This window comes from Aquila chrysaetos, chromosome 9 (genome assembly GCF_900496995.4).
Source record: "Aquila chrysaetos chrysaetos chromosome 9, bAquChr1.4, whole genome shotgun sequence".
In the NCBI taxonomy this organism is placed as follows: Eukaryota; Metazoa; Chordata; class Aves; order Accipitriformes; family Accipitridae; genus Aquila; species Aquila chrysaetos.
The window spans coordinates 25993591-26015660 of NC_044012.1; the positions used below are offsets into that span (position 1 = coordinate 25993591).

At 44.4% G+C, this 22070-nt stretch overlaps 3 protein-coding genes and 1 long non-coding RNA gene across 15 annotated transcripts in view; 1 reads left to right on the top strand and 3 right to left on the bottom strand.

Moving 5' to 3' along the window:
* Positions 1 to 624: 624 nt before the first annotated feature.
* Positions 625 to 4597, top strand: LOC115346014 (keratinocyte proline-rich protein-like). Its single transcript, XM_030025621.1, has 2 exons — positions 625 to 739; positions 2561 to 4597. Exon 2 carries the CDS (start codon positions 2582 to 2584, stop codon positions 3560 to 3562), a length of 981 nt encoding a protein of 326 aa, XP_029881481.1. The 5' UTR covers positions 625 to 739; positions 2561 to 2581; the 3' UTR covers positions 3563 to 4597.
* Positions 4598 to 5864: 1267 nt separating this feature from the next.
* LOC115345568 lies at positions 5865 to 7666 on the bottom strand. The gene is made up of 2 exons (XR_003924883.1): positions 7431 to 7666; positions 5865 to 6297 (listed from the first exon to the last, which is right to left on the bottom strand). It is a non-coding gene; the product is annotated as an uncharacterized LOC115345568 (long non-coding RNA).
* A 2597-nt stretch (positions 7667 to 10263) lies between these two features.
* Positions 10264 to 12327, bottom strand: LOC115345574 (proline-rich protein 9-like). The gene is made up of 2 exons (XM_030024593.1): positions 12272 to 12327; positions 10264 to 11248 (listed from the first exon to the last, which is right to left on the bottom strand). The coding sequence occupies exons 1-2, from the start codon at positions 12323 to 12325 to the stop codon at positions 10721 to 10723; spliced, it is 582 nt and encodes a 193-aa protein (XP_029880453.1). The 5' UTR covers positions 12326 to 12327; the 3' UTR covers positions 10264 to 10720.
* A 4798-nt stretch (positions 12328 to 17125) lies between these two features.
* Positions 17126 to 22070, bottom strand: part of LOC115345572 (keratin-associated protein 9-1-like) — a 42704-nt gene continuing 37759 nt past the window's right edge. For 7 of the 12 annotated variants that reach the window (XM_030024582.2, XM_030024583.2, XM_030024584.2 and 4 more), the window contains 2 exons: positions 20866 to 22055; positions 17260 to 19358 (listed from right to left, as the gene is read on the bottom strand). In XM_030024582.2, the coding sequence (XP_029880442.1) occupies positions 17797 to 19358; positions 20866 to 20998 (1695 nt within the window). In that variant the 5' untranslated portion in view covers positions 20999 to 22055 and the 3' untranslated portion in view covers positions 17260 to 17796. Of the gene's footprint in view, positions 19359 to 20865; positions 22056 to 22070 lie in introns of all 12 variants that reach the window. The other 5 variants (XM_030024590.2, XM_030024589.2, XM_030024591.2 and 2 more) reach the window with 4 other exon arrangements.

A 22070-nucleotide genomic window follows, 5' to 3' on the forward strand; every position in this document is an offset into this window, starting at 1 on the left:
TTAAAAAAACGCTTTACTTTTCACATGGTACATGGAGATAAACTCAGTTCCCTCTTCTGTCACATTTAGAAGGCTGGGAGCTGCATCTCCTGTACCATGGAAAATAATATGCATTCAAAATTGTGTTCTGAAATGAAAGAAGAATGAAATCTATTAAGATCTTCATGGGGAACAAAAAATAAACCCATCCATCATGAGTTTATAGAATGACAAGAAAGTCACTTTAGACAATTCATTGATGAAAAGCAGGTGAGAGACTGTGGTAGGTTGACTCCATCTCAGCCAGACCCAATACAGAGACGTACAGATTAGTCCCCCATCTTAAACTACAAATACATCCTAAGAAGTGAGGGCATTAGCTGACATGAAATGACTCATGCATGGGTTGAAGTGGAACCACGCTGGGTGACATTGCACCAAGACCCCTGATCTCGATGGGGTCTGCAATGAATGTATTAACCTGAGGGTATGACCTTTATTCACACAGCAAGTTTTTTGTTAAATCGGATTAGTCAGAAAGGGGAATAAAACGCATTCTGCATCAAAAGCCTCTCTTTACAATGCCTACGTGTAAAACAAGTTTGTGGAGGAAATGCACAACAGCAGTTGTGAAAGAATGAGCTCATTACCTAGGAGGACTCATTCCCAGAAGGCAGGGCTTTGAAACCATATAAAAGTTCTCAAATCTCTGTGCTTCACCATCCACTCGACTTCGTGCTTCTCCCTGTTGACTGGTTGGGTAAGTCAGAGAATACTGATACTTTTTTGTGATGTCTATAATTTTACTGCTTGGCTTAATGTAGGCAGACTCTTTAAATAAATGTTTTATTTGATACCTTTGAATATGCAAAAGATTTCTGCAAAGAAGAGAAATTGTGGGCATTGGGGTAGGACAAGCAGTCTTGGAATGACTCTACAAGGCAAATTCAGATTGTGCGTAAATCTGAGGATAGTCAAGTGCTAAATTAGACCCTTTCTGAAGAAGAGATTAGATAAAATTATATTGGTTTAACTATAACTGATCCTGCCTCCAGGGAAGGAGAAGGTCTAAATGGCCTCCTAAAGCTCCCTCCAAATCTATTTTCTGCGATTCTGCTATTTATAACAAAAAAAATTTTTAACCTTCAATTTCATTGAAGAATTATTTTGCAAAAGATAGATTTGTGAGTGTGAGGGGCTGTAGGGAGCAGAAGGGTGAAAGTATTCCTAGTGTGCTGTCTCATTTATGCTAACCATGTCAAGAGCAATATATTAATTTGGCTTAAGATCTTATCAGGTCCTTATAAAGAAAATAGCAAGAGACAAGTGATATTGATCTGGAGGATCTAGGAGGATGTAGAAGAGAGGAATGAATTTGCTTTGAAGATGTGTTGAGAGGAGTAGACAACATGGGGAAGAGAGAAAAAATTTGCACACTCTCACATGAGCTGTGTTGGTGTTAGTCCTGCAGTGAGGGGACTTAAAAATGCCCCTTCCAACCAACACTTCTGTGATTCTAACCTTTTATTTGTGCCATTAGATTGTCTTTAGAAAAACAACAGCACAGGCTTTACCAAAGACACAGCACCAGTCCAGCTGAGCCTGGTGCCTGCCTTCAGCAGCCCACAAAACAGAGTGTTTCATAAATTGTTAGGAAAACCCATTTGGCCTGTTGCACATTACTGGCCTTGGGAGAATAAATCCCTCCTGATTATTCTGATTCATGCGACCTACATGTATTATTAGTGGCCATGATAATCCAGAAACATAGGGACGCATTACCACTGCTAATTCTTTCCATGACAGTTGGAAGGACTGTGCCACAGGTAACCTCAATCCATTACATCATCAATGAAGTCAGAGTGAAACCAGAACAAGAAGAGTTGGCCTATTGTTACTGTAAAGACTCTTAATACTACAGAGAGATCTCAGCTTACTGGTGAAGTCCACCTTGAGGCCTTAGCACCTCAGGTTTCTAATCCAAGTAAAATCTGGAAACCATTTTAAAAGGGGCAAAATCAAATGAAGTATTTCAGTTTTGTCAACATAAAATATCCTGTTGGGCCCAGATTTATATACTTCTACTTTTTGATACACCAAATGTTTTTAAAGGTTTGTCTTCAGCATTCATTATTTTTTTATTATTATTTTGTGACTTTCTGAAACTGCTATCAAACCAGCAGATCGGTTATTTGCCAGCTCCTCTCATCAATTCCCCAGGACAGAAATGAAAGGGAGTTAACACATTGGGAAGAGCTAAGCAACAGGAGGAAGGTCTCTGAAGTGTAAATCAGCTCCAAGTTCAAAGGAGTGGCTTTACCTCAGTTAGACCTGACAGGGCTGTCCCACATTGCAGAACGGAAAGGAACAAGATAAGACAGAGTCAGAGCAGAAGCTGAAAGGCAGGATGAAAAAGAATGAGCAATTCATAATTCTTTCTGAGCCAACCTGCCTTGGGAAACCAAGGGCAAGCTAAGAGAACTTTACTCTTGCAGTTGATTCATGTTTCTTATAATCATTTCACCCCTATCCCAATGCAGTTCATTTAGCAGACACAATAACACTCTGACATTTCTTTCAGATAATCTTGTTTCCTGCAAAGATGTCTTTGAATCAAATGCAAATCAAGCAGGAAATCACCCTCCCACCTGGCCTGAGCAAAACTATTTCAAAGCAAAGCCAAGAGCCTGAGCCATGCACTGAGCCAGTCCCATGTCCACAGCAGCAACCTGAAGCCCAAGTCCCAACACCTTGCCCAGAACCAGCCCCAGTAGTAGTGGTACCATGCTCAGAAAAAACAGTGCCATTGCCAACACCAGTGCTGGAACCATGCAAGGGAGAAACACCAGTGGTTGAAATACCCAACTGTCCACCCCAGGAGCAGCAGCAGCAACAGCAATGCAAGCTACCACCAACTTTCCCACCTGTATCATGCCCTGAGCCTGTTCCATGCCCTGAAGAGAAATCAGCATGTAAAGAGCTGCCTGTGCCAGCCCCTGTTTCCTGCTCTGAACCAACTCCATGCGTGCTGGAGAAGCAGGAGTGCAAGGAGATCCCTGTGCCAGTTCCTGTTACCTGCTCAGAGGATGCACCGTGTCCCCAGGAGAAGCAGCAATGCAAGGAGATTCCTGTACCAATCCCTGTTCCATGCCCTGAACCTGCACAATGTCCCCAGGAGAAGCAGGAGTGCAAGGAGATCTCTGTGCCCACTCCATGCCCTCCAGAGAAGCAGGAGTGCAAGGAGACCCCTGTGCCAATCCCTGTTCCATGCCCTGAACCCACACCATGTGCCCAAGAAAAGCAGCAGTGCAAGGAGACCCCTGTTCCAATCCCTGTTCCATGCCCTGAATCTGCACTGTGTCCTCAGGAGAAGCAGGAATGCAAGGAGATCCCTGTGCAAATCCCTGTTACACACCCTGAACCTGCACCATGTCCCCAGGAGAAGCAGGATTGCAAGGAGATCCCCATGCCAATCCCTGCTCCCTGCCCTGAGCCAGGGAAGTGCTCCCTTCCAGCAGATTGTCCTCCCATTGAGCAGCAGCAGGTAAAGCAGCCCAGCCAGTGGCCACCCATGCAAAAGTAACTTGCAGCTGACAAGGGAAGCCCTGAAGAGAGAAGATTGCAAACCCAGACCTCCTCTCCCCGTGTCTCACAATCAGAGGTCATTTTCCAACACCCTTTTACTCACTGTAGAATTTCTGTTAAGCACAGCTTCCAACTCTCCCCCCAGCTAACGCTAGCGTTACCCTGTACTAACAGCCATAAGCTAACTGACACGTCAGGACTGTCGATAGATAATAAGGCTTCAAGCAGTGTTGTAGGCATGTGCGTTCAGCTTTCCAGCGGCCTGAATTTCTGCCCTCTCCCAATCATCCCGCTGGCTTTTAAAGGCCCAGAGAGAGACCAAAGAGCATGATGGCACGCACGAGTCAGGGTTCATTAAGCTAAATATTCAAACTTAACCCAAATGCAGTTAGGGACCTAAAGCTCATCGTCCAGACCCACACACTGCCTCCTGGTTTTCATGCCTTCCTCCCCAGTTCCGTGTACGCAAAAGCCATCTCCCACTTTGGATTTAGGGGTTTTGCCTATTAATAATAGGATTTGAGGTTTGTGCAGGACCTGCTGCTAAGGCGTTCTTGTCAATGGCAACAAGACTTTCTGAATCATGAATCCATAGTGCTGAATATTTTATGCAATTAAAAAAGTCCATTGGGCTAGAGGAAATAGAAAGATTTTTACAAAAGAGCCATCACCTCTTAATTATCTGCTTAGCTGAATTGGTAGTAATCAGCCCTTTCCTCAGAGAACTCACCCTGGATTTTCTAGGATGTGTAAAAGAACAGCTCAAGCTGAGATTATTTATGGAAAATATATAGATAATTAAATCCAATCTAGACATGTTTTGAAATAGATTAACCTCAGGCATGGCTTCCATCTCTTAGGATAAAGGAGGAAGCATACACAGTGCTGTCTCAATTACACCCTGGAACATGTTTCACCACACAGTGCTGTTGCGTATGTGTTTAGTACTTATCTTTAATTATTTTAGGCTGATATTGTATCCAGGATTTATTTCACTGTGAAAATCAACAATAAAAATGACTTTGAATACCAAGTTGTGGAGATTTTTAATAGCTTCTGCTTAAAAAGATGAAAAGGAGCCTCAGCTTGCAACAGTCAGTCATTTTTAGGCTCAAAGCTGGGTGAATCAGGACTCAGAAACTTGGGTGCTTGCAGGGGACCCATGTGCCCAGGTTAGAGAACCTGCAAGAGCCCCTGCACTGCGTCAGTCCATTGGGCTGGCCAATAGCACCGAAATACCTCTCAGCAAGACACCCCATCCGAGAGCATGGCACATGGCCTCTGCTCACACCAAGCTGCCCTGTGGTCAGTCTGCCCAACTTAAACATATTTACAGCTACTCTGTGACCTTCAACAGACATAAAGCATGGGCATGTCTACAAGGCAGGTTGCAAGCACAAGCAAATGAGTTTTTCCCACGCTTCGGATGAGCCAGGAGTGATGTAATCTCACTAGTTTGGCCCTGTACCTGTTAGATGGGTGTTAGATACATCTAACCTCACCGTCTGATCACAGAATCACACCAAGACACATGGCTTCTGGTTTGCAGAGCAAGCTTATGTCTGTCTGCCAGACACCAATATCATATCGTTCAACAGTTTCTGTATTTATAATTTTCCTCCTCTACTCTGCCGTACACCTGACTAGAAATCAATTAGCCAAGCCCATACATCCTGCTGAGAAACCAAAACATTCTGAATCCTCTTTCTGGTCCTTTTAAAATGGAAACTATTCATTCTGAGCAACCAAAACCTTCCTTTCAGTGTTAAACACTTCCAAAGACTGTTTTCCTACAGTAGAGTTGAGACTCTAAAACCACAATTAATAGTTTTGATAGATCCACAAGAATATACTTTAGATTATTATATCCTGCAGAAAACTGAGTTTCCCCAGTTTTCTCAGGTTGTTTGTTCAGGATGATTGCCCTGAGATGGGAAGCACATTGATCCCCAGCCACTTTTGACACCCAGGCAGCAGCTCTGCCCCAAAGGACCACAAATTTAAATGGTCTTTCTAGAAATTGCAATCATTTTGTGTCCTGTTTGCACTAGACAATTCACATTTCTGGTCCACTTGGTCATCATATTAACAGCTGTAGGTTTCTGGATCTATTGGAAATAAAAATTATGAACAAATCATTCCTTGGGAAATCTAGAAGGCAAATGTGCATGGGTCCCTGGGTATGCATGCCTTGTATACAAGTCTATGTTTAAAGGTAATTCTTTGGCTGATAAAAGAAAGCAACAGAATGAATGACACTAGTAGAGTGAAAACAAAAAATATCAGGAAGCAAGTAATGAGGTTACTTATAATTTTATTGTAGTATGTCCCAAATTAAAGATCAGAAGAAAACACCCCACTATTATTTTTTTTTTTTACATAGTAGAAGATTAATAAGTCCAAGTTAGTGAATTGCACCTCTTTGTAATTTCTGCTTGCAAACAAAGGAGGCATGCTGCAAATTTCTAGCTATTCTGGCAGAGCCAGAAGACAGAAGGAGAGCTTGGAAATAAGCATTTGCATCTTCCATGGCACTTTGCAGCCATTACTGCTAGTGCTACTTCTGCTTTGGGCATTGGTGCTGCTGCTGCTGTGGGATGCTCTTCACAGGACACTTAGCTTGCCCTTTTGGGGGCCGGCATTGCTCCACACTCTTTGGAGGACACTTTTCCTGGCATTTTGAAGGTATTTGCTGCTGCTGTTTCTGCTGGTGGGAAGACATCTTTGCTAAGCCTGGAAGAAAACCAAGGTGCTATTTCAGTTATTTTAAGCCTTACACACTTCTCCTTTCTGGATATTACAGTTTCAGTCAGTGCTTTGACACCAAACCAACAGTGAAGAGCCTTTAGAAGGTAATCCTCCCAGCAAAATCACAAAAAAAATCCCTTGGAAATCCCTGAGGATGCTGCTGTTCAGATCAAATTTGTGTTGGTGACTCCAATTTGCTGTAGCTGCCCCATATTGCCTTTCTGGGCTCCGGTCATGGTTAGCCTCTATGGAGATCAGCCACTCTGCTGAGGCCTCAGGGCATAACTGTATATAAGCATAAATGAATAGGAGGCAAGCACCATCCTAACAAAGTTGTGATCCAAACAGGTAAATGGCTACAGAGGCAGAGGGAAGAGAAACAATGAGAGGGGTTTTCCTTCCCCCCCACCTCTGCTCACTGTTTTCTGAACATTTCAACTTTGACAAGCTAAGAAGCAATACAAATTTTAATGAAAGCATGCTTAGTTCAAGGAGAACCTCAGAGCAATATTTAAAACTAGTCAAAGAGGAGCAGAAAGCCAGTGACTTCTCAGTATTGCAAATATATTGAAAGAGAAAAATCATTTGATAACAATCCCTTCCAGCAACAGCCATGTCTCTGCTCAGTTCATTGAGCGCCTCAGAGCAGGAGCCATGTCTCCGGCTGTTAAACACAGGTGAACTCCTGCTCAGTGAGGATGTGATGTTATACAAAGAACTGAAGCTCAACTGAAACTCAGAGCCCTGGAGATCCAGGAGACTGCAGGGATCAGCCCATGGCTGCTCAACAGATGCAAAACAAGCTGCCAGCAGATGCCATCCTTTGGTAGCCAATACTCAATACCCAGTGGTTATCCACAAGGATTCTTATCAGTTGGGAAAGAGTTATGAGGGTTGATGAGGGTTTGCTGGTCTAAAGAGTCAGCAAGCCACTGTCTGGAGCCTCAGAAAGTCTGAAAATAACAATACATCTTTCACCTGTATGGAGGTGAAATTGCCAGGGAGATGAGCTGAAACTGTTACTAGACACACAAAATAAAGAAAAATCACCCTGTCTCCCAAGAACAGGGCACCAGAAACCCCCACCTATATAGTTAAAAGTGCATAGAGGGACTCACCTGGTGTCTTCTGCTGCTGGAGGAAGGGAAGAAGAGGCCACTCAGATTAACAAGCCTCCCAAATGGGAGGCTTTTATATGCTTTCAGAAGTCAGCCCTGGGAGCTGATGACAACAGATTAACTTGATGACCAGAATCTTTCACAACCAGAACCTGCTCCACTGACACCTCCGTACACCTGGACTTCAGTCAACGTCTGTGAGAGATGCCTCCTCTTTCAGGTGCGGGGGATTTGTTGTTTTTAATGCAAGGCACACCCAATCTGGTAATAACTGGCTAATTTATTAATAATTCATCTTGTCCTGACCTTGGGCAAAGATCCCACAACCAAACTCAGATTTGAGAGACGGCTCAGATCCACTCCGGAGCTAGCAGAACACGTTTGCATAATGTTTAGGTGTTTCCTGATAGTTCTGCCTGTGATCACCAGGACAGATCTCTAGCTGGCATAAATCTGAGTGAGGTCAGGGGGACGGCTGTGTGCTGCATCCCAGCTCCTGGGAAGGACAGCAAGTCTGTGTGTGGCAGTCTGTATTTTGGGGTTTTGCTCCTGTCCTTCTCCGTTTTCCTTCCCCAAAAGGGGAATGAAACATTTTACGTTGCCATGAAATTAGAAAGCTTTCACCTTACTTTTTTCTTGCACTTTCAAGCAGCTTTTCACTGAAGAAACTAAAACTTCTTTTTCACAAACACTGGGTTTGGCTTGCTGAAGTTGTGGCAGAATTTTTTTCTGGGGATGGATCTATGTTTCAGAAAAATGTCGATCCCCTTGAAATTTTTCAAGGAAGGAAGGAACAGAGAAAATGTTTCCATGGAAACATTGTCTTTAGCGCTAATGGAAAAGGTAGTTCAAGCCTCCCTTGAGTATTCCTTAATGCTATGCCCTGTAGGGTCATATTCAGCCCTAGGAATTACAGCCCAGTCTCCATTACAGGTGTGTGATACATGGAGAGATGATGCACATGGCTTCTACTGGGTGTAGAGGAGCAGAAGGTGCTAGTGGAAACAACATCATCCCATATCTTAACATCCCTCACTCACGCCTGATTTACCAGGGGTCTTAATGACCCCAAGGTTGACATAGACCAAATGTCACGAATTTGTTGTAAATATAGAGGGGAATCTTAGCAATGCTCAGAACTAACCACGGATGCATAGGTGAGCAGTGTGTCAGGGCTTTTGCAACATGTTTTCCTACAGGCACAGGAAGCATGATGAGCACAAACCAACAGGTCTCTTCTGTCGCTTCCTCTGGGGTTCTTAGAGCTGTGTGCTCCCATCTATGATTACTGTGCCTGGTGCAATGCTTGCAGCAGAGAGGGAGAGAAGAAAGAATTTTACATTACTAACACAGCTGATAGAGCTGGATGAAGATGCTTGGAAATCAGTCATAGGTGACGAACCTATGGGATGGATCTCATTAGTAGCTGCATATGACTTCCTGACTAAGACTTTTTCCATGCCTGAAAGGGTGCACTGACACTACATGTGTGGCAGCAGTAAGCAGTTATTAGCGAGGCAGAGTTCACTGCTGAACCCCCAAAGGTTTGCATTCAACAGTAGGAATTAGAGGTGCACATTCCTAGTCTCCCCCTCCATTTTCATGCTGTTGAATATCTGGTCCACCTACCCCTGCTTTGTCTATCTCAATTGAAAGGTGCGTTCAGATGTAGAATTTGTTTGCCTTACTGAGACATATTTTGCCTATCATTATTCCTGTTTGATGGTGTCACCTTTTGGTGTTGACAGAAATAACACAAAAAGGAATCTACTGTTAAACTCTCTACACCTGCACACAAGGTTTTATTAAAAGCTGATTTGGTAACAGTGTTTACACACACCTAAATATAACTCTTTTCTTTTCTAGATTAGATATCCTCCACCCTTACCATAATGATATGGTAGGTGGATAGCAATTCTCTACATCCCAGACATGGAAATTGTGTGGTCATCACAGAGACAGGTAAGCAAGTCACATGCACAATATGGAAGACAATGGGAGCATTACCTCTGAAACTCAGCTTTTAAATGGGTATAACATCCTGCCAGATAATGGGCCTCCTTCAGTTTCAAAATTATGACTCCAAATAAAGAAGATGCATTTATAAGTGAATTAAAATATTATTGCACCTGCCAGATGTTAATGAACCCAAAATGCCAACCACTCTATCAGTCAGGGATGTGACTTCTCCTTGTTGCAGATGGGGAACGGATAGATAACAAGAGTGAGACCTGCCCAAAGCCACACAAAGTATCTGCAGCAAACCTGGGAACAAAACTGCAATCTTGCAGGGCTCAGACCTGTTCCTAAACCACAAAAAGATTCATCTCCTGAAGCCAAATCCCTTACTTTCTATATTTAGTCAGTGAGGATCATGGGAAGAATTAATCAAAAATACCATTTTTCTCTCCATCAGAATGTTTTTAAGAAATAATTAAAACCCCAGCAAGAATGTTTCAATTCCTTCTTTCTTGGATTTGGGGCTTTCTTCCACTTAAATTCACCTTTTAACAGTTTCTAAGATTTGCCTCCACAATCCAGAGAGATAAAGATCAAAATTATATCATTAATGAAGGTGAAAATTAATTTCTATCATTATTTTCAAGTAGGATAAAACTCTTTTTTTTGTATCTGTCAGAAAAGTATTGACCAGACAATGCTTTACTTATAGCATTAGAAGACATTGCTCTACATTATAATGCATGCTCTCTCTGTTTACAGCACTGCATTTCAGGCACAAATCCTCCACAACCATAGCAGCTTTTTAAAATGAAGATTAAAGGAAGATGTTCTTGGGTCCAAAGACATGGAAATGGGGAGATGAAAGAAAGACAGAAGACACATGATGCCATCAATGGTCAATTTTTATTGCTACACATAGACATTAAAAGACAAAAGGACATATGTTAAAAGACAAGATGAGAATTAAAGAACAGAAGGGGAGACATCTTCCAACATCAACTGCTTACAGCATACCCATTGCTAAATAACTTCCCAAGATGCCCAGCAGTATAATATTGGCCAACTGCAGTTACCAAGAAAAAGGTGCTGAGATAGCAGTAGCAGAAGTATCATAGGAAGCAAAGATACAGGCTGGAAACATTCAGAGAAATATTTTCCAAGACAAAGAGAACATGGGGTAACCAGATCAGAGAGGTCTCAGTACGTTGCAGATGGGTCTTTAACTTGTTTTTCATTCCGCAGGTGCTCATGAGCCTATGGATATTGCAATGCACCGACGCACCAGGGCTGCATGCAGGGCTGCATGCAAGGCTCATGCATTAAAGCAATCAGCATGGGTGAGAGCAGACCGTGCTGCATGGTTCCAGGCACACCGTCTCGCAGGAATCAACGCACTTGGTGGCACACACCTCCACGCATGGGGGTGGGCAGGGCTCCATGCACTTGGTGCAGCACTGGGTGACGCGGGGCTCCACACACTGGGTGGTGCACTGGGTTGGGCACTGAGTGGCACATGGCTTTATGCAGACGTCGATGCACTTAGGGGGGCAGATGTCCACACACTGGGTGCTGCAGGGCTCCACGCACTGGGTGCTGCAGGACGTGGTGCACTGGGTGGCACAAGGCTCTACACACTGCGTGGTGCAGGACGTGGTACACTGGGTGGCACAGGGTGTTGTGCAGACCTCCATGCACGGCGTGGAGCATGGCTTCACACAGATGCTGCCACAGGGCTCCATGCACACCGTCTTGCAGGGCTCCACACATTTGGTGCATTTCTGCACACAAATGGGAGGGGGCAGGCAGGGCTGTTTGCACTGCTCATAGCAAGACATCCTTCTGAGCTGCTGGTAAAGCTAAAGAAAAAGATAAAAAGAGAGATACAAAATCAGGACACTCATCTTTCCTTCTTGAGCCACTATTCACAACCTGAACTCTTGAAACATATATAGCAGTTAGTTGTTGGACTGAGAAAAGAACTGTTAGAAAAAATTGCATTTGTGAATGATTTCTGGATTCAGACACATGCAACTAACACTACCAGATTATTCCTTCCTTTCTTGGGAACCTGCAAGCATCACTGTTATGGAGACTAGAGCCATAAACCCTGAATTTTATAAAATTGCCCACAGTTAAACTTTGTAGAAGCTGTAACATGAAAACAGTTCATTTCCTTATTTTCTTAATTAAATCAGCAAATGTTCCAGGGCCCATCTTCTGCTTATCATTTCTTCAGTTCCTCACACACACCACAGCACATATCTCCCTTTGTGTAGATGCTGAGCTGCTAATGCCCGAGGATAAAGTCAAAAGACCACAAATTCAGACACTATTCCAAATCCTCCAGTGGTATATCATAGTACATCACTGGAGTTGTATCAAAATTCATGGGCTCATCCTTTCATAAGAGAAGGGTTGGCCCAGAGGTTGCAGCTCCTATTTCCAATTCATTTCCTCATCTTGACTTCTCCCAGATGTCTCCTGCAGCTTTGCCCTCAGGTCTTCTCCAGCTTCCTTCTTCCAGATAATGCTTCTTCCCACCCATCTCTTTTGAAGTCCCAGGACTTACTCTGCAGCATCCACTAATTTATTTAATTTCCAGACTTAAGGAGGTATGAAAAAATTAATGAAGATAGAATACAAAGGAGGATGAGAGACAGTCACAGTTTCTGAAGAGGTGACAGGACATTTGCAAGCTACTTAAGGAAGAGCAAACTCTTTTTTAGAGTAGAACATCCTCTCCCCCATTCCAGGACAAATCCTGGAACAGAAACACCAGAAGCAAAGCTCTCCTGTGATCAGTAATACATTCTCTTGACCAGAACAACCAAGTAACACAGCCATCACATTATTCTCTGATAAATCCAAGAAAGACTTACCAGTTCACCAATGCAGGTGAGTGAGGGAGAAGTCAAATGAACTGGTCTGCACATCAAAATGCAAACCTTTTTATATGGCTTGCATGGCGTCAGCTCCGGAAACAAGGGAGCCCAAGGGTATGGACACCTGACCACTAACTACCTGAACAGGCTCCACCTATACATGCTTTACATATTTGTTTACATCCTAATTTTTGATGGAAAAGGTCTTCCAGGAAAAACATGTGATCCTGAGCAAATTCTGCTTCCACTTAATACCCGAGTCATGTGGTTCCCAACAGCAATGACACAGTAATTTTTAAAAATCAGGTACCAGATTAATTGCTTTTCAAAAAAGATTTAATACACTTGGATATTTTCATCTCCTTATTTCCATAAATGTCTGAATGATACCTTAGGTTCTTTCCAGTGCAGTAAGAATGGATAGCTATTATTAGGGAAGATGAACAATTGATCTGATTTACTATGAGAAATATCATGTCCTAATTCTCATGGTAAGAAACAGCTAATCCTACAGTGGGCTATCAGCGCTTCCACAAACTGTTGAGGTATCAGTTTCTCTAATACCTTTTTAATCATTAAATGTACCCAACCCGTTCCTATCCACCTTCTATTAACAATATTCATGCTTGGCAATGCCAATAGGGACACAACTCCTGTTACCTTGAGGACCTCTTCAAGCCATTCAGGGCTAAGTAAAGCGGCGCTCATTTTAAAGGCATTTTTCACAGCCAGAGCAGTGTAAAGGGCTTCAGTTTAAGTGGCATTTAGGCCCAGGACTCCATATTAGTGTATTGAAGCCTTTTGCTGATCATGAGATCTCACTCAGCTCTGCAGCATAGAAAATCTTTATTTCTCTGGGATATTCCAATCATAGAGGTGGAATGTCATCATCAGACTACATTTAGGATTTAGGTGACCAAATTCCCCAATGAGATCATTTACACAAATGTTAAATGGGAAAAAAAACAAAAAAAACCAAAAAAAACCAAACCCCAACCTGTTCAGCATGAGCGGTGCATCCTGTTTACACTGGAAACCAGGAGTCCTGCCGGAGAATTGCAGGCATCAGCACTGGTTCCTTTCTAGTGTTTACATGGGGAAACCAGAATTCCTGTCCTAAGCTCATGTAAGCTGATGGATTTGCAGTGCTCTTGACATCCTCCCAGCAGCACCTCATGGTTCGTTCACTCTTTCCACTTCTCTTCCTTTGCTGGACAGAGTCAGTGCCTCACATGCAGTTTCTCCCCCCTAAGACTCATACTGCTGCACTGGCAGCTTTTATAGATAGGAAGGAATACGGACTTTTACAGTGTGGTCTAGACATCAGCTTCATTGTGAGGAGAAACATTCATGACTGCATCAAATAGACCCTGCAGACTGTAAAACAGAGAGCGACTAGCTCAGATTTAGGTGTCTAATATTTCGACAGATTGATCTCTCCCCATCTTCTCCTCCTAGAGCTAACCCTGCTGGGTGATGCTGAGCAGGCAATTATCCTCCAGTACTTTTAGGTCCCCTCAAAGCAGCAGCCTCCAACACTTATCTTGCCGAGGAGTTTCTCACAGTCCAGTTTGTAGAGTTCCTCATGCCTTCCTAGGGCTCCAGGCTCACCTCTAACACCAATGTTGAGGACCGGTCCTACATCTCCCTTACTATAGTGGGTTATTGTATACCCTATTGTTATATTTGATTAGCAAGAAATAGTAATGACTTCTAAGAGAAATAGACATTTTAGGAGATATAAATTGATCTGCATTTGTAATATGTGAGAACATCAGAGGGCTGGATTATTATTCTTAGTTGATTCTTATTTATGGATTTCTATTACATTTATGAGCAATTTGGTGATTTTACTAGTCACATTAACTTCAGTGAGTCAGGACCCTACAGCAACATCCTTTCATGGCTATCCTCCTTTGGCAAAAGTGCCGAAAAGAGGTGATTTTTTTTTCCAAAACTGACACTTCTGGGATCTATTTAATTAAATGGCATATGTTGAGGTCTCTTGCAGAACCAGAGGCTGGTGTGATGGGTAGTGCTTTGATGAAAAAAGCACAACAGAGCACAAACCTGAAGCAGAAGAGGTTCCTGGAGCCCAGAAGGAGACAGACTCCCCTACCTAGAGGTCTGTGTGGCGCTGCAGAAGAGGACCCCCTGAGCACTGTATTCTCGTGCTCAGGAGAATATTTCTGAAAAACTCAGTAAAAAAGAACAGGGTCAACACTTTTGGCTTCCAGTAATCCAAGAGAGACTTCATATTTCACCACCAAGACCTACCAAAGATGGAGCCATATCAAGATTGGAGCCATTTTCTTACAGCCATAAGAATTTTCCCTGCAGACATGAAACACAGCATCGCCACGGAGACATGATTGTTAACATAAATACAAAACTTCAGGATGTGCAGATGTCATAATTTTTGATGGAAACATCTCAAACTGAAATTTTTCCCTGTGCAGCTGTTTGGATATGCACCATTTTGGGCTGTCCGGCTGGATTCCTGCTAGAAAAAAAAAAAAAACTATTCTTAAACTGCTGAACACTTTGCTTTAAAAATATGATACCTCTGGATTTCTTTGCATCCCTTGGTTTACCTAAAAGCCTCCAAAGTAAGCTTTCTTCCTCTGTGGCACCCAACACTGGTCAGCATCAGGGATTTCATTTTGCTTATGTGCAGCATCCCATATAGTACACTACCCACATTTTGGTGAGCAAAGCATTTTTCATAGGAATCAAGGATTCTCCCCATATTCTCAGCACGGCAAGGCCTTCCCAGCCCACTCTCCTGCACTTTGTTGCAATTAAATCTTAAAGTCTGGGGCTTCATTACACCTGACTTTCCCTTCTCATCATTGCCTACCACAACTGCCCAGGGAAGGTGCGAGGGTGTGATCCAGCACCGAGGGCAGCTTCTAGGTGAGGCTGGTCTCCAGGCTGCTGGTCCATCACTTGCTCCGGCTTTGGAAATCATCACATAGCTGAGATGCCAGGAGGCTGAGTGTAGAATGCAATTAGCCTCACATGAAAACAAGTGGCTTGTCTAGTCCATGCCCTAGGGAGTATTTGATCAAGTAATTAGATCATTACTTCTGGGGCTGAGAGGAACCCAAATATGGCACTATCTACCTCTTTTCCTGTTTACTCAGGAAGGTGAGTGCTCCATGAAGAATGATAAGTGAGCATCTGAATGCAATTAAATCTGAAAAAAAGGACCTAGCTGTGATTATGAAAAAATCTCTCGTCTGTTTTATCTTTTGCCTTCTGACTACTGCAGATATTTGCTTTGATTTTCCCAATATTTTAGAACGGGAATCTAGCTTTCCTTAGGATTTTTTACATTACTGAATGAAACTGTGTCCTGATCTCTGAGGAATACATTTTAAAGCTCAGAGCACATTGCCTGAAAGAGCAAGAACTGTGGGCCTACTACAATTGCTTATGCTGAACAGCAATTTTCTCCCTAACTGTTATAATAGTTTCATAGATGTAGTATAAACATCCCTGTTTTCAGGGAGGAAGGATCTCTGTTTCTCTTCCTATGGCACAATCTTGTGTTGTTCACCCACAAATGAAGTCTCTGCTCTCTGCTAATGGTCCCAGCCTTTTACAATCTGAATTTCCATGTTCATATGAAGGATTAAATATAATGCAAGCATCATGCCATCAGAAGATTGCTACATCTCCTATAGTTTAAGGGAAAATCTTATCTGAATGCCATTTTTTCCACCTACAGTTTCTTATTTCCCTGAAGATTGTTGATTTGGGAGCAGGAGCAAAGGAAATCATTGCTTGCACAGAACCTTTTAATGAGTTTTAAAGGAGTTTTGGAGTCAAATCAGACCTCCACAGAGGGATGATTAGGAAGCCTCAATTGGTTTGGTATTTCTATTGTGTAGCATTTGTGCTTAAGTAATGCCTAGAGCACTTGCTGAAGTCCAGACACAGGCTGTGGTGAGTGCTATACAACCAGTGGTGAGAGCCAGGGCCTGCCACAACCTCTTGAGAGAGAAAGACAGAAACAGAAGAGCCGTGAGGGTGGAACGATTTGTCCGAGGCCGGATCTCCCCAACCCACGTGCAATGCCATGGCCATTGGGTATGATTTTTCATGTCCTACTATTGGTCAGACTCCTCTACTAGAAAAAGTGAGACAGTGATAATTGCAGGTTAGTCACCAGCCACATGTCCTGGGGCATCATTAAAGAACGAGCCAGTGGGTGCGTGCGCGCAGACAGAGCTGCACCCATGTCTGCTGCTCCAGCAGCTGGTCTGGCTTCCCCTGCAGTCTGCTTCCCCTGTCTCTCCTCCCTTCAGCAGTTGCTGCTAAGCCCAGTCCAACTCTGCACCATCTCTGCCCTGGACACCTGCAGGGCACTACCCTTGGCCTGTGTAACAGGGTGACTTTGAGTCCCTGAGGACATTGCTTTACTCCTGGGTGAGCAATCTGCAAACAAATTTGGTGCTAAGGAGGAAGCACTGGGATCCTGTTAGCAGATATTCATGGAGGGTTACCAAAATTGTCCAAGACGCCTTGCTAATACTAATAACACTTCTGCAGAATTCAGCAGTGAGTGAATCTGTGTCGATCTCCCTAACTGATGAGGCTTGCCCGACTGCCACCAGAGACATGGAAATAGAAGTCAATTGCAAAAAGCTCAGATAGGACCTCTTACACATGGGTGACGGTCATGAGGCACAGTCTCCCAGACCTGCTCATTTTCCCCTCGTTAGTGGCTTATTTACCCATTGCTCATAATGGAACATTTCATCTCTGCCTGCAGGATGCAGACACAGCTGGCCCTGAGCTCCTCCAGCTTTGGAGGAGCACTTCAGCAAATGGTTGGGTTTTCAAAGTCTTTTCAAAACCATGGGAGAGTGGTGCTTCCTCGTGATGTACAGCATCCCCTCTCCCAGCAATGATCTGGGATATTCCAGATGAGTCCCAGGTCTCCGGCTATTGCCTTAGACCTCCCCATGCATTCTAGCAGGAGCTGCCAATCTACAGAGGTCAGGCTTTTTGGAAGAAATTAAAAGGAGAACATGTGAGTCTGGGGGAATGCAAAAGTGAAGGAAACACTTGCAGACAGCTGATGCCAAGGTCTTTTTTTTTTTTTATTGCTTCATACAAGAAAAGGAGAAGATCACAAGAAAGAACAAATGGGGAAATTCCTCCATCCACATCAGTGCAAAGAAGAATTACAGAATCTTTCTCCCAGGCAATATTCCTGGGGGCACAAAATCAATTAGTTAAATGTTACAAGGAAAGGCATTGTTCTTGAGGTAAATATAGCAGAAATGATGCAGAACATAAGGAAAACCATTTGAGGATTTACTCTTCCTAGGACAGGAAGGGCACTAGGGAAGCAAGGATGGGAGGAAGACGTTGGCATGTGCAGGGATCTGCAAACCATTTTCATTCCTTAGCCTTTGGAGACTCCACAGGGCAATGGCACTGCAGAGTGGGATCCCCTTGCAGCTCCCACCACAGGAGCCCCTCATGCAGCCCCTCAAGGAGCCATGCATTTATGACAGCAGACATCTGCGCATGTGATGGAGTAGTGCCGGCCACAGCCAGAGGTGCATACACCCATACACAGGGGGGGGGCCTTGTGCAACACAGGCGGTGGGACAGGAATCCACACACTTCGTAACAGCCTGAACATCCCCACAGCAAGGATCCATGCATGTGGTGGTGCACTTGGTCACTTCCTCACAGCACGGATCCACACTTGTGGTGGTGCATTTGGTCACTTCCTCACAACAGGGATCCACGCACGTGGTGGTGCACTTGGTCACTTCCTTGCAGCAGGGATCCACGCACATGGTGGTGCATTCACTCACACCTTCACAGCAGGGCTCCACACACGTGGTGGTGCACTTGGTCATCTCACTACAACAGGGATCCACAGATCTGGTGGTGCACTTGGTCACTCCGCCACAGCAGGGATCCATGCATCTGGTGGTACACTTTGTCATTTGCCCACAGCATGGCTCCACACACTTCGTAGTGCATCTGGTCACATGTCCACAGCATGGATCCACACACCTGGTAGCACACTTTGTCACTCCTCCACAACACGGAGCCACACACCTGGTGGCACACTTCATCACTCGTCCACAGCAGGGATCCACACACCTCATGGTGCACTTGGTCACCTCTCTACAGCATGGATCTACGCATCTGGTGGTGCACTGGGTCACTCTGCCGCAGCATGGATCCACACACTTAGTGGTGCATCTGGTGACACCTCCACAGCATGGATCTACGCATCTGGTGGTGCATTTGGTCACTTCCCCACAACATGGATCAACACATGTGGTGGTGCACTTTGTCACTTGCCCACAGCATGGCTCCACGCATGTGGTGGCACATCTGGTCACAGGTCCGCAGCACGGATCTACACTTCTGGTGGTGCACTTGGTCACTTCCCCACAACATGGATCAACACATGTGGTGGTGCACTTTGTCACTTGCCCACAGCATGGTTCCACGCATGTGGTGGCACATCTGGTCACAGGTCCGCAGCACGGATCTACGCATCTGGTGGTGCACTTGGTCACTTCCTTGCAGCAGGGATCCACACACGTGGTGGTGCACTTGGACACTTCCTCACAGCATGGATCCACACACGTGGTGGTACACTTGGTCACTTCCTTGCAGCAGGGATCCACGCATGTGGTGGTGCACTTGGTCACTTCCTCACAGCATGAATCTTCGCATCTGGTGCTGCACTCAGTCACTTTGCAGCAGCATGGGTCTGCACGTGTGGTGGTGCACTTGGTCACTTCCTCACAGCACGGGCGAACACATGTGGTGACTCCAAGGCAGCATGGATCCACGCACCCCGCAGCCTGTGTCACATCAAGATTGCCCAGGTTCACATAAGTGGTGGTGCCCTGAGGAATCCTAGCATAGCAGCAGGGATCCAGACATCGAGGCAAGCTCTGGATATTACAGACAGCGCCACAGGGATCCACATATTTTTTCATGGGGAAACTCTTCACCAAGATGGTGGGAGGTGGAAGGCAGAGCTGTCTCAGTTGGCAATCATTTTGGCAACGCATCTTTGAGGGAGGGGTAATGTCTGAAAGCAGGAAAGGAATATACTTTGTGGAAAACGGAGACATTCAGCTTTCACAAGGCTATTTTACACAGAGTTAAACTATATTTTTTCCAGCAGAATACTGAACAATATACTGGGAAAACAGCCTGAAATCCATAGCAGGGCATTAATTCCACATGAAAGCATTTTAGACAGGTTTGTAGCTACTGGTTGCACATACATTTCAAACAACTTCTTCTCAAAACAGGAAAGAAAAGTGGTGTTATTTGGACTAGATTATATTGCAGGATCTGAAGTCATGACAGCCCCCACCTCCCCACAGCTCCCCTTGGTTTGGGATTAACTCTTTGACACTACTTCCTTATTTCCACCTGAAAAGGAGACTACTAGGCTTCTGATAGCGCCCTGTCCACATGCAGGTCCTTAGCTAGAGGACATGAGTGGAGGCTTTATGCTGGAAAACTTCCGCAGGGAGAGGATCTGATGCTCACAGTGCAGCTGCTTTTCCACTTCTCCCACAGAAGTCCTCCTAGCTCTTCTGATCCAGACTTCCTTCCAGGCATTGCTTACCCTTGCAGCCTGCAAGTCTCCACTTCTTATCTTCCCTCCCACTTTTTTCCTTTGAAGTCCTAGCCCTGCCTTTTGATCTCTCTCAAACCCAGTAATTTCCTGGTTAAAACAGGGTAGCAATGTCATTGGGGAAAGAGAGAGGTTAGTCCACTCTCAACTACCCTGAGATGTATCTTGATGGAGAAAGCAAAGCAATTGCAAAACATACAGCAAATAAAGACTGGTAGAAGATGGAATGAATATTTACCCTTAGCTCAGCTGCTTGGTAAGTACCATACACAAAACTTGCTAAGCAGAAGCACTCATAAGTCTTCTAAATTGCTTCTGCAGATAATATTTTAAAATTAAATAACCCCAGCCACTACATTACTTCCCAGTAAGCCAAGAGAGACTTACCCAATTCTCCACCAGCAACTAGCAAACGAAACCAAAATGGTTTGAGAAACACTACAATATGAATCCTTTTATATGATTTCAGTGTCCATGTCTCCGGAAGTGAGACACGTCAAGGGTATGGAAATAAAATTTTTAATAATCCAGACCTGCTCCACCTCCAATCCTTAAATTACTTGCTTACATTATAATTTTTAATGAAACCTAGCCACTGAGGTGGTACATACGACACTGTGATTGCTGCCTGCAGCCTGAATTCCTGATCCACGTATTTTCTATGGTGGATGAGGAACAAAGAACCGATGATACAACTTGGAAACAATCCCCCTCAGGATTAAACTTTGTTTTGATAAAAGTTAATTTGGTACATTTTCTTGCCCCTTCCCCAAGACAGCCATACAGACCAGGATTACAGATAGGGTAGGACTCTAAGCAGCTTTGTTCTGCTCTACTGTGCAAGTTTGCTTGCTCTTACTAGTGCACAATATCCCTCCTACTGAGAATTTTATTCTTGATAATCTGGTCAGAATTTCCCTTGTTGCAACTTGCAGTCATTGCCTCTCACCCTCTCTCTGGGCACCTCTGAAAAGAGCCTCTCCATTAATACCTTTTAGATAGCTGAAAGGGGCCCCAGGATGTCCCCTAAGTCTTTTCCTTTCCAGGGTGAGCAGGTCCTTCGGCCTCTTCCCAACCATCATCTCCTCAAGGTCCCTGGACCATCTTGGTGGTTTCCACTGGACTCACTCCAGTTTGTTGGAGACTGTCTTGCACTGTGGGCCCCAAATAGGACACAGCATCCAGATGTGGTCTCACATGTGTCAGATGGAGGGGACCACTCCCCCCCCCATAACTGCTGGTTTATGCTGGAGAATGTAGCCCAGTACATGGGAGCACCCAAGTTTTCCAAGAAGCTTCATGACATCTCTGCTCCTCAATCAAGTGCAGTATGGCAGCATAACCAAATATTGCTATGATTTTCGCAGTTAGGCAGCCAGGGAAGGCTTCACACTGTGTTAAGATCTTCAGTGTCACTTAGGTTCCTTCTAGGACTTCTCCTGCATCTGCCCATCTCTATGCAGTGACACTCCAGGGTGATGAACCATCTGTATTTGGTGCTCTGACCACAGTGTCCATGGTAGTGGCCCTTTTCAGTTTGCTGTGCACATTTCCTTCATATAGCAGGCTAAACCAAGACTGAGATACACCATTCACGAAAGACAGCTAACTGTGCATGACTGCCACAGCACGGAGTCGCCGCTTTCTGCCTGCCACAACTGTGGTCAAGTAAAGATGTTCTTGTCTGAAGATCCTTCGTTACAAGAGAAAAGGGAGAGCCAACAAGTGCATTGCCTGTGAAAGATCAAAGACTCTGAAACTTCCTTCTCTGCTCACTCCAAACTAGCCTTAAGTCACTTGGTGACACAAGCATCAAACCAGTATTACTTGCACACAGAGACAAGGGCATATATCATCTGGAGACGAAGGTGTGTTCTTGTGTCTGCGTGCTGTTCTCCCTTTAAATGCACATGTCCATACTGCTGAGCACGGTGGTGTCCAAGTTAGTGGCTTTTGGTTATTTAAGTTGAAATAAATAAATCTGGGATGCGTGACCACTTGGGTTGCCAGTCCGCTGCTGACCACAGTGATTCGAATTAACCCTGAGTATAATTCACGTGACTTTGGCAAACCAGTGGACTGAAGGGAAAAGGGTGGTGGTCACTCCTCCTGTCACCCATCTGCTCTTCAGGGGTGTACCTGCATGAGGATAAA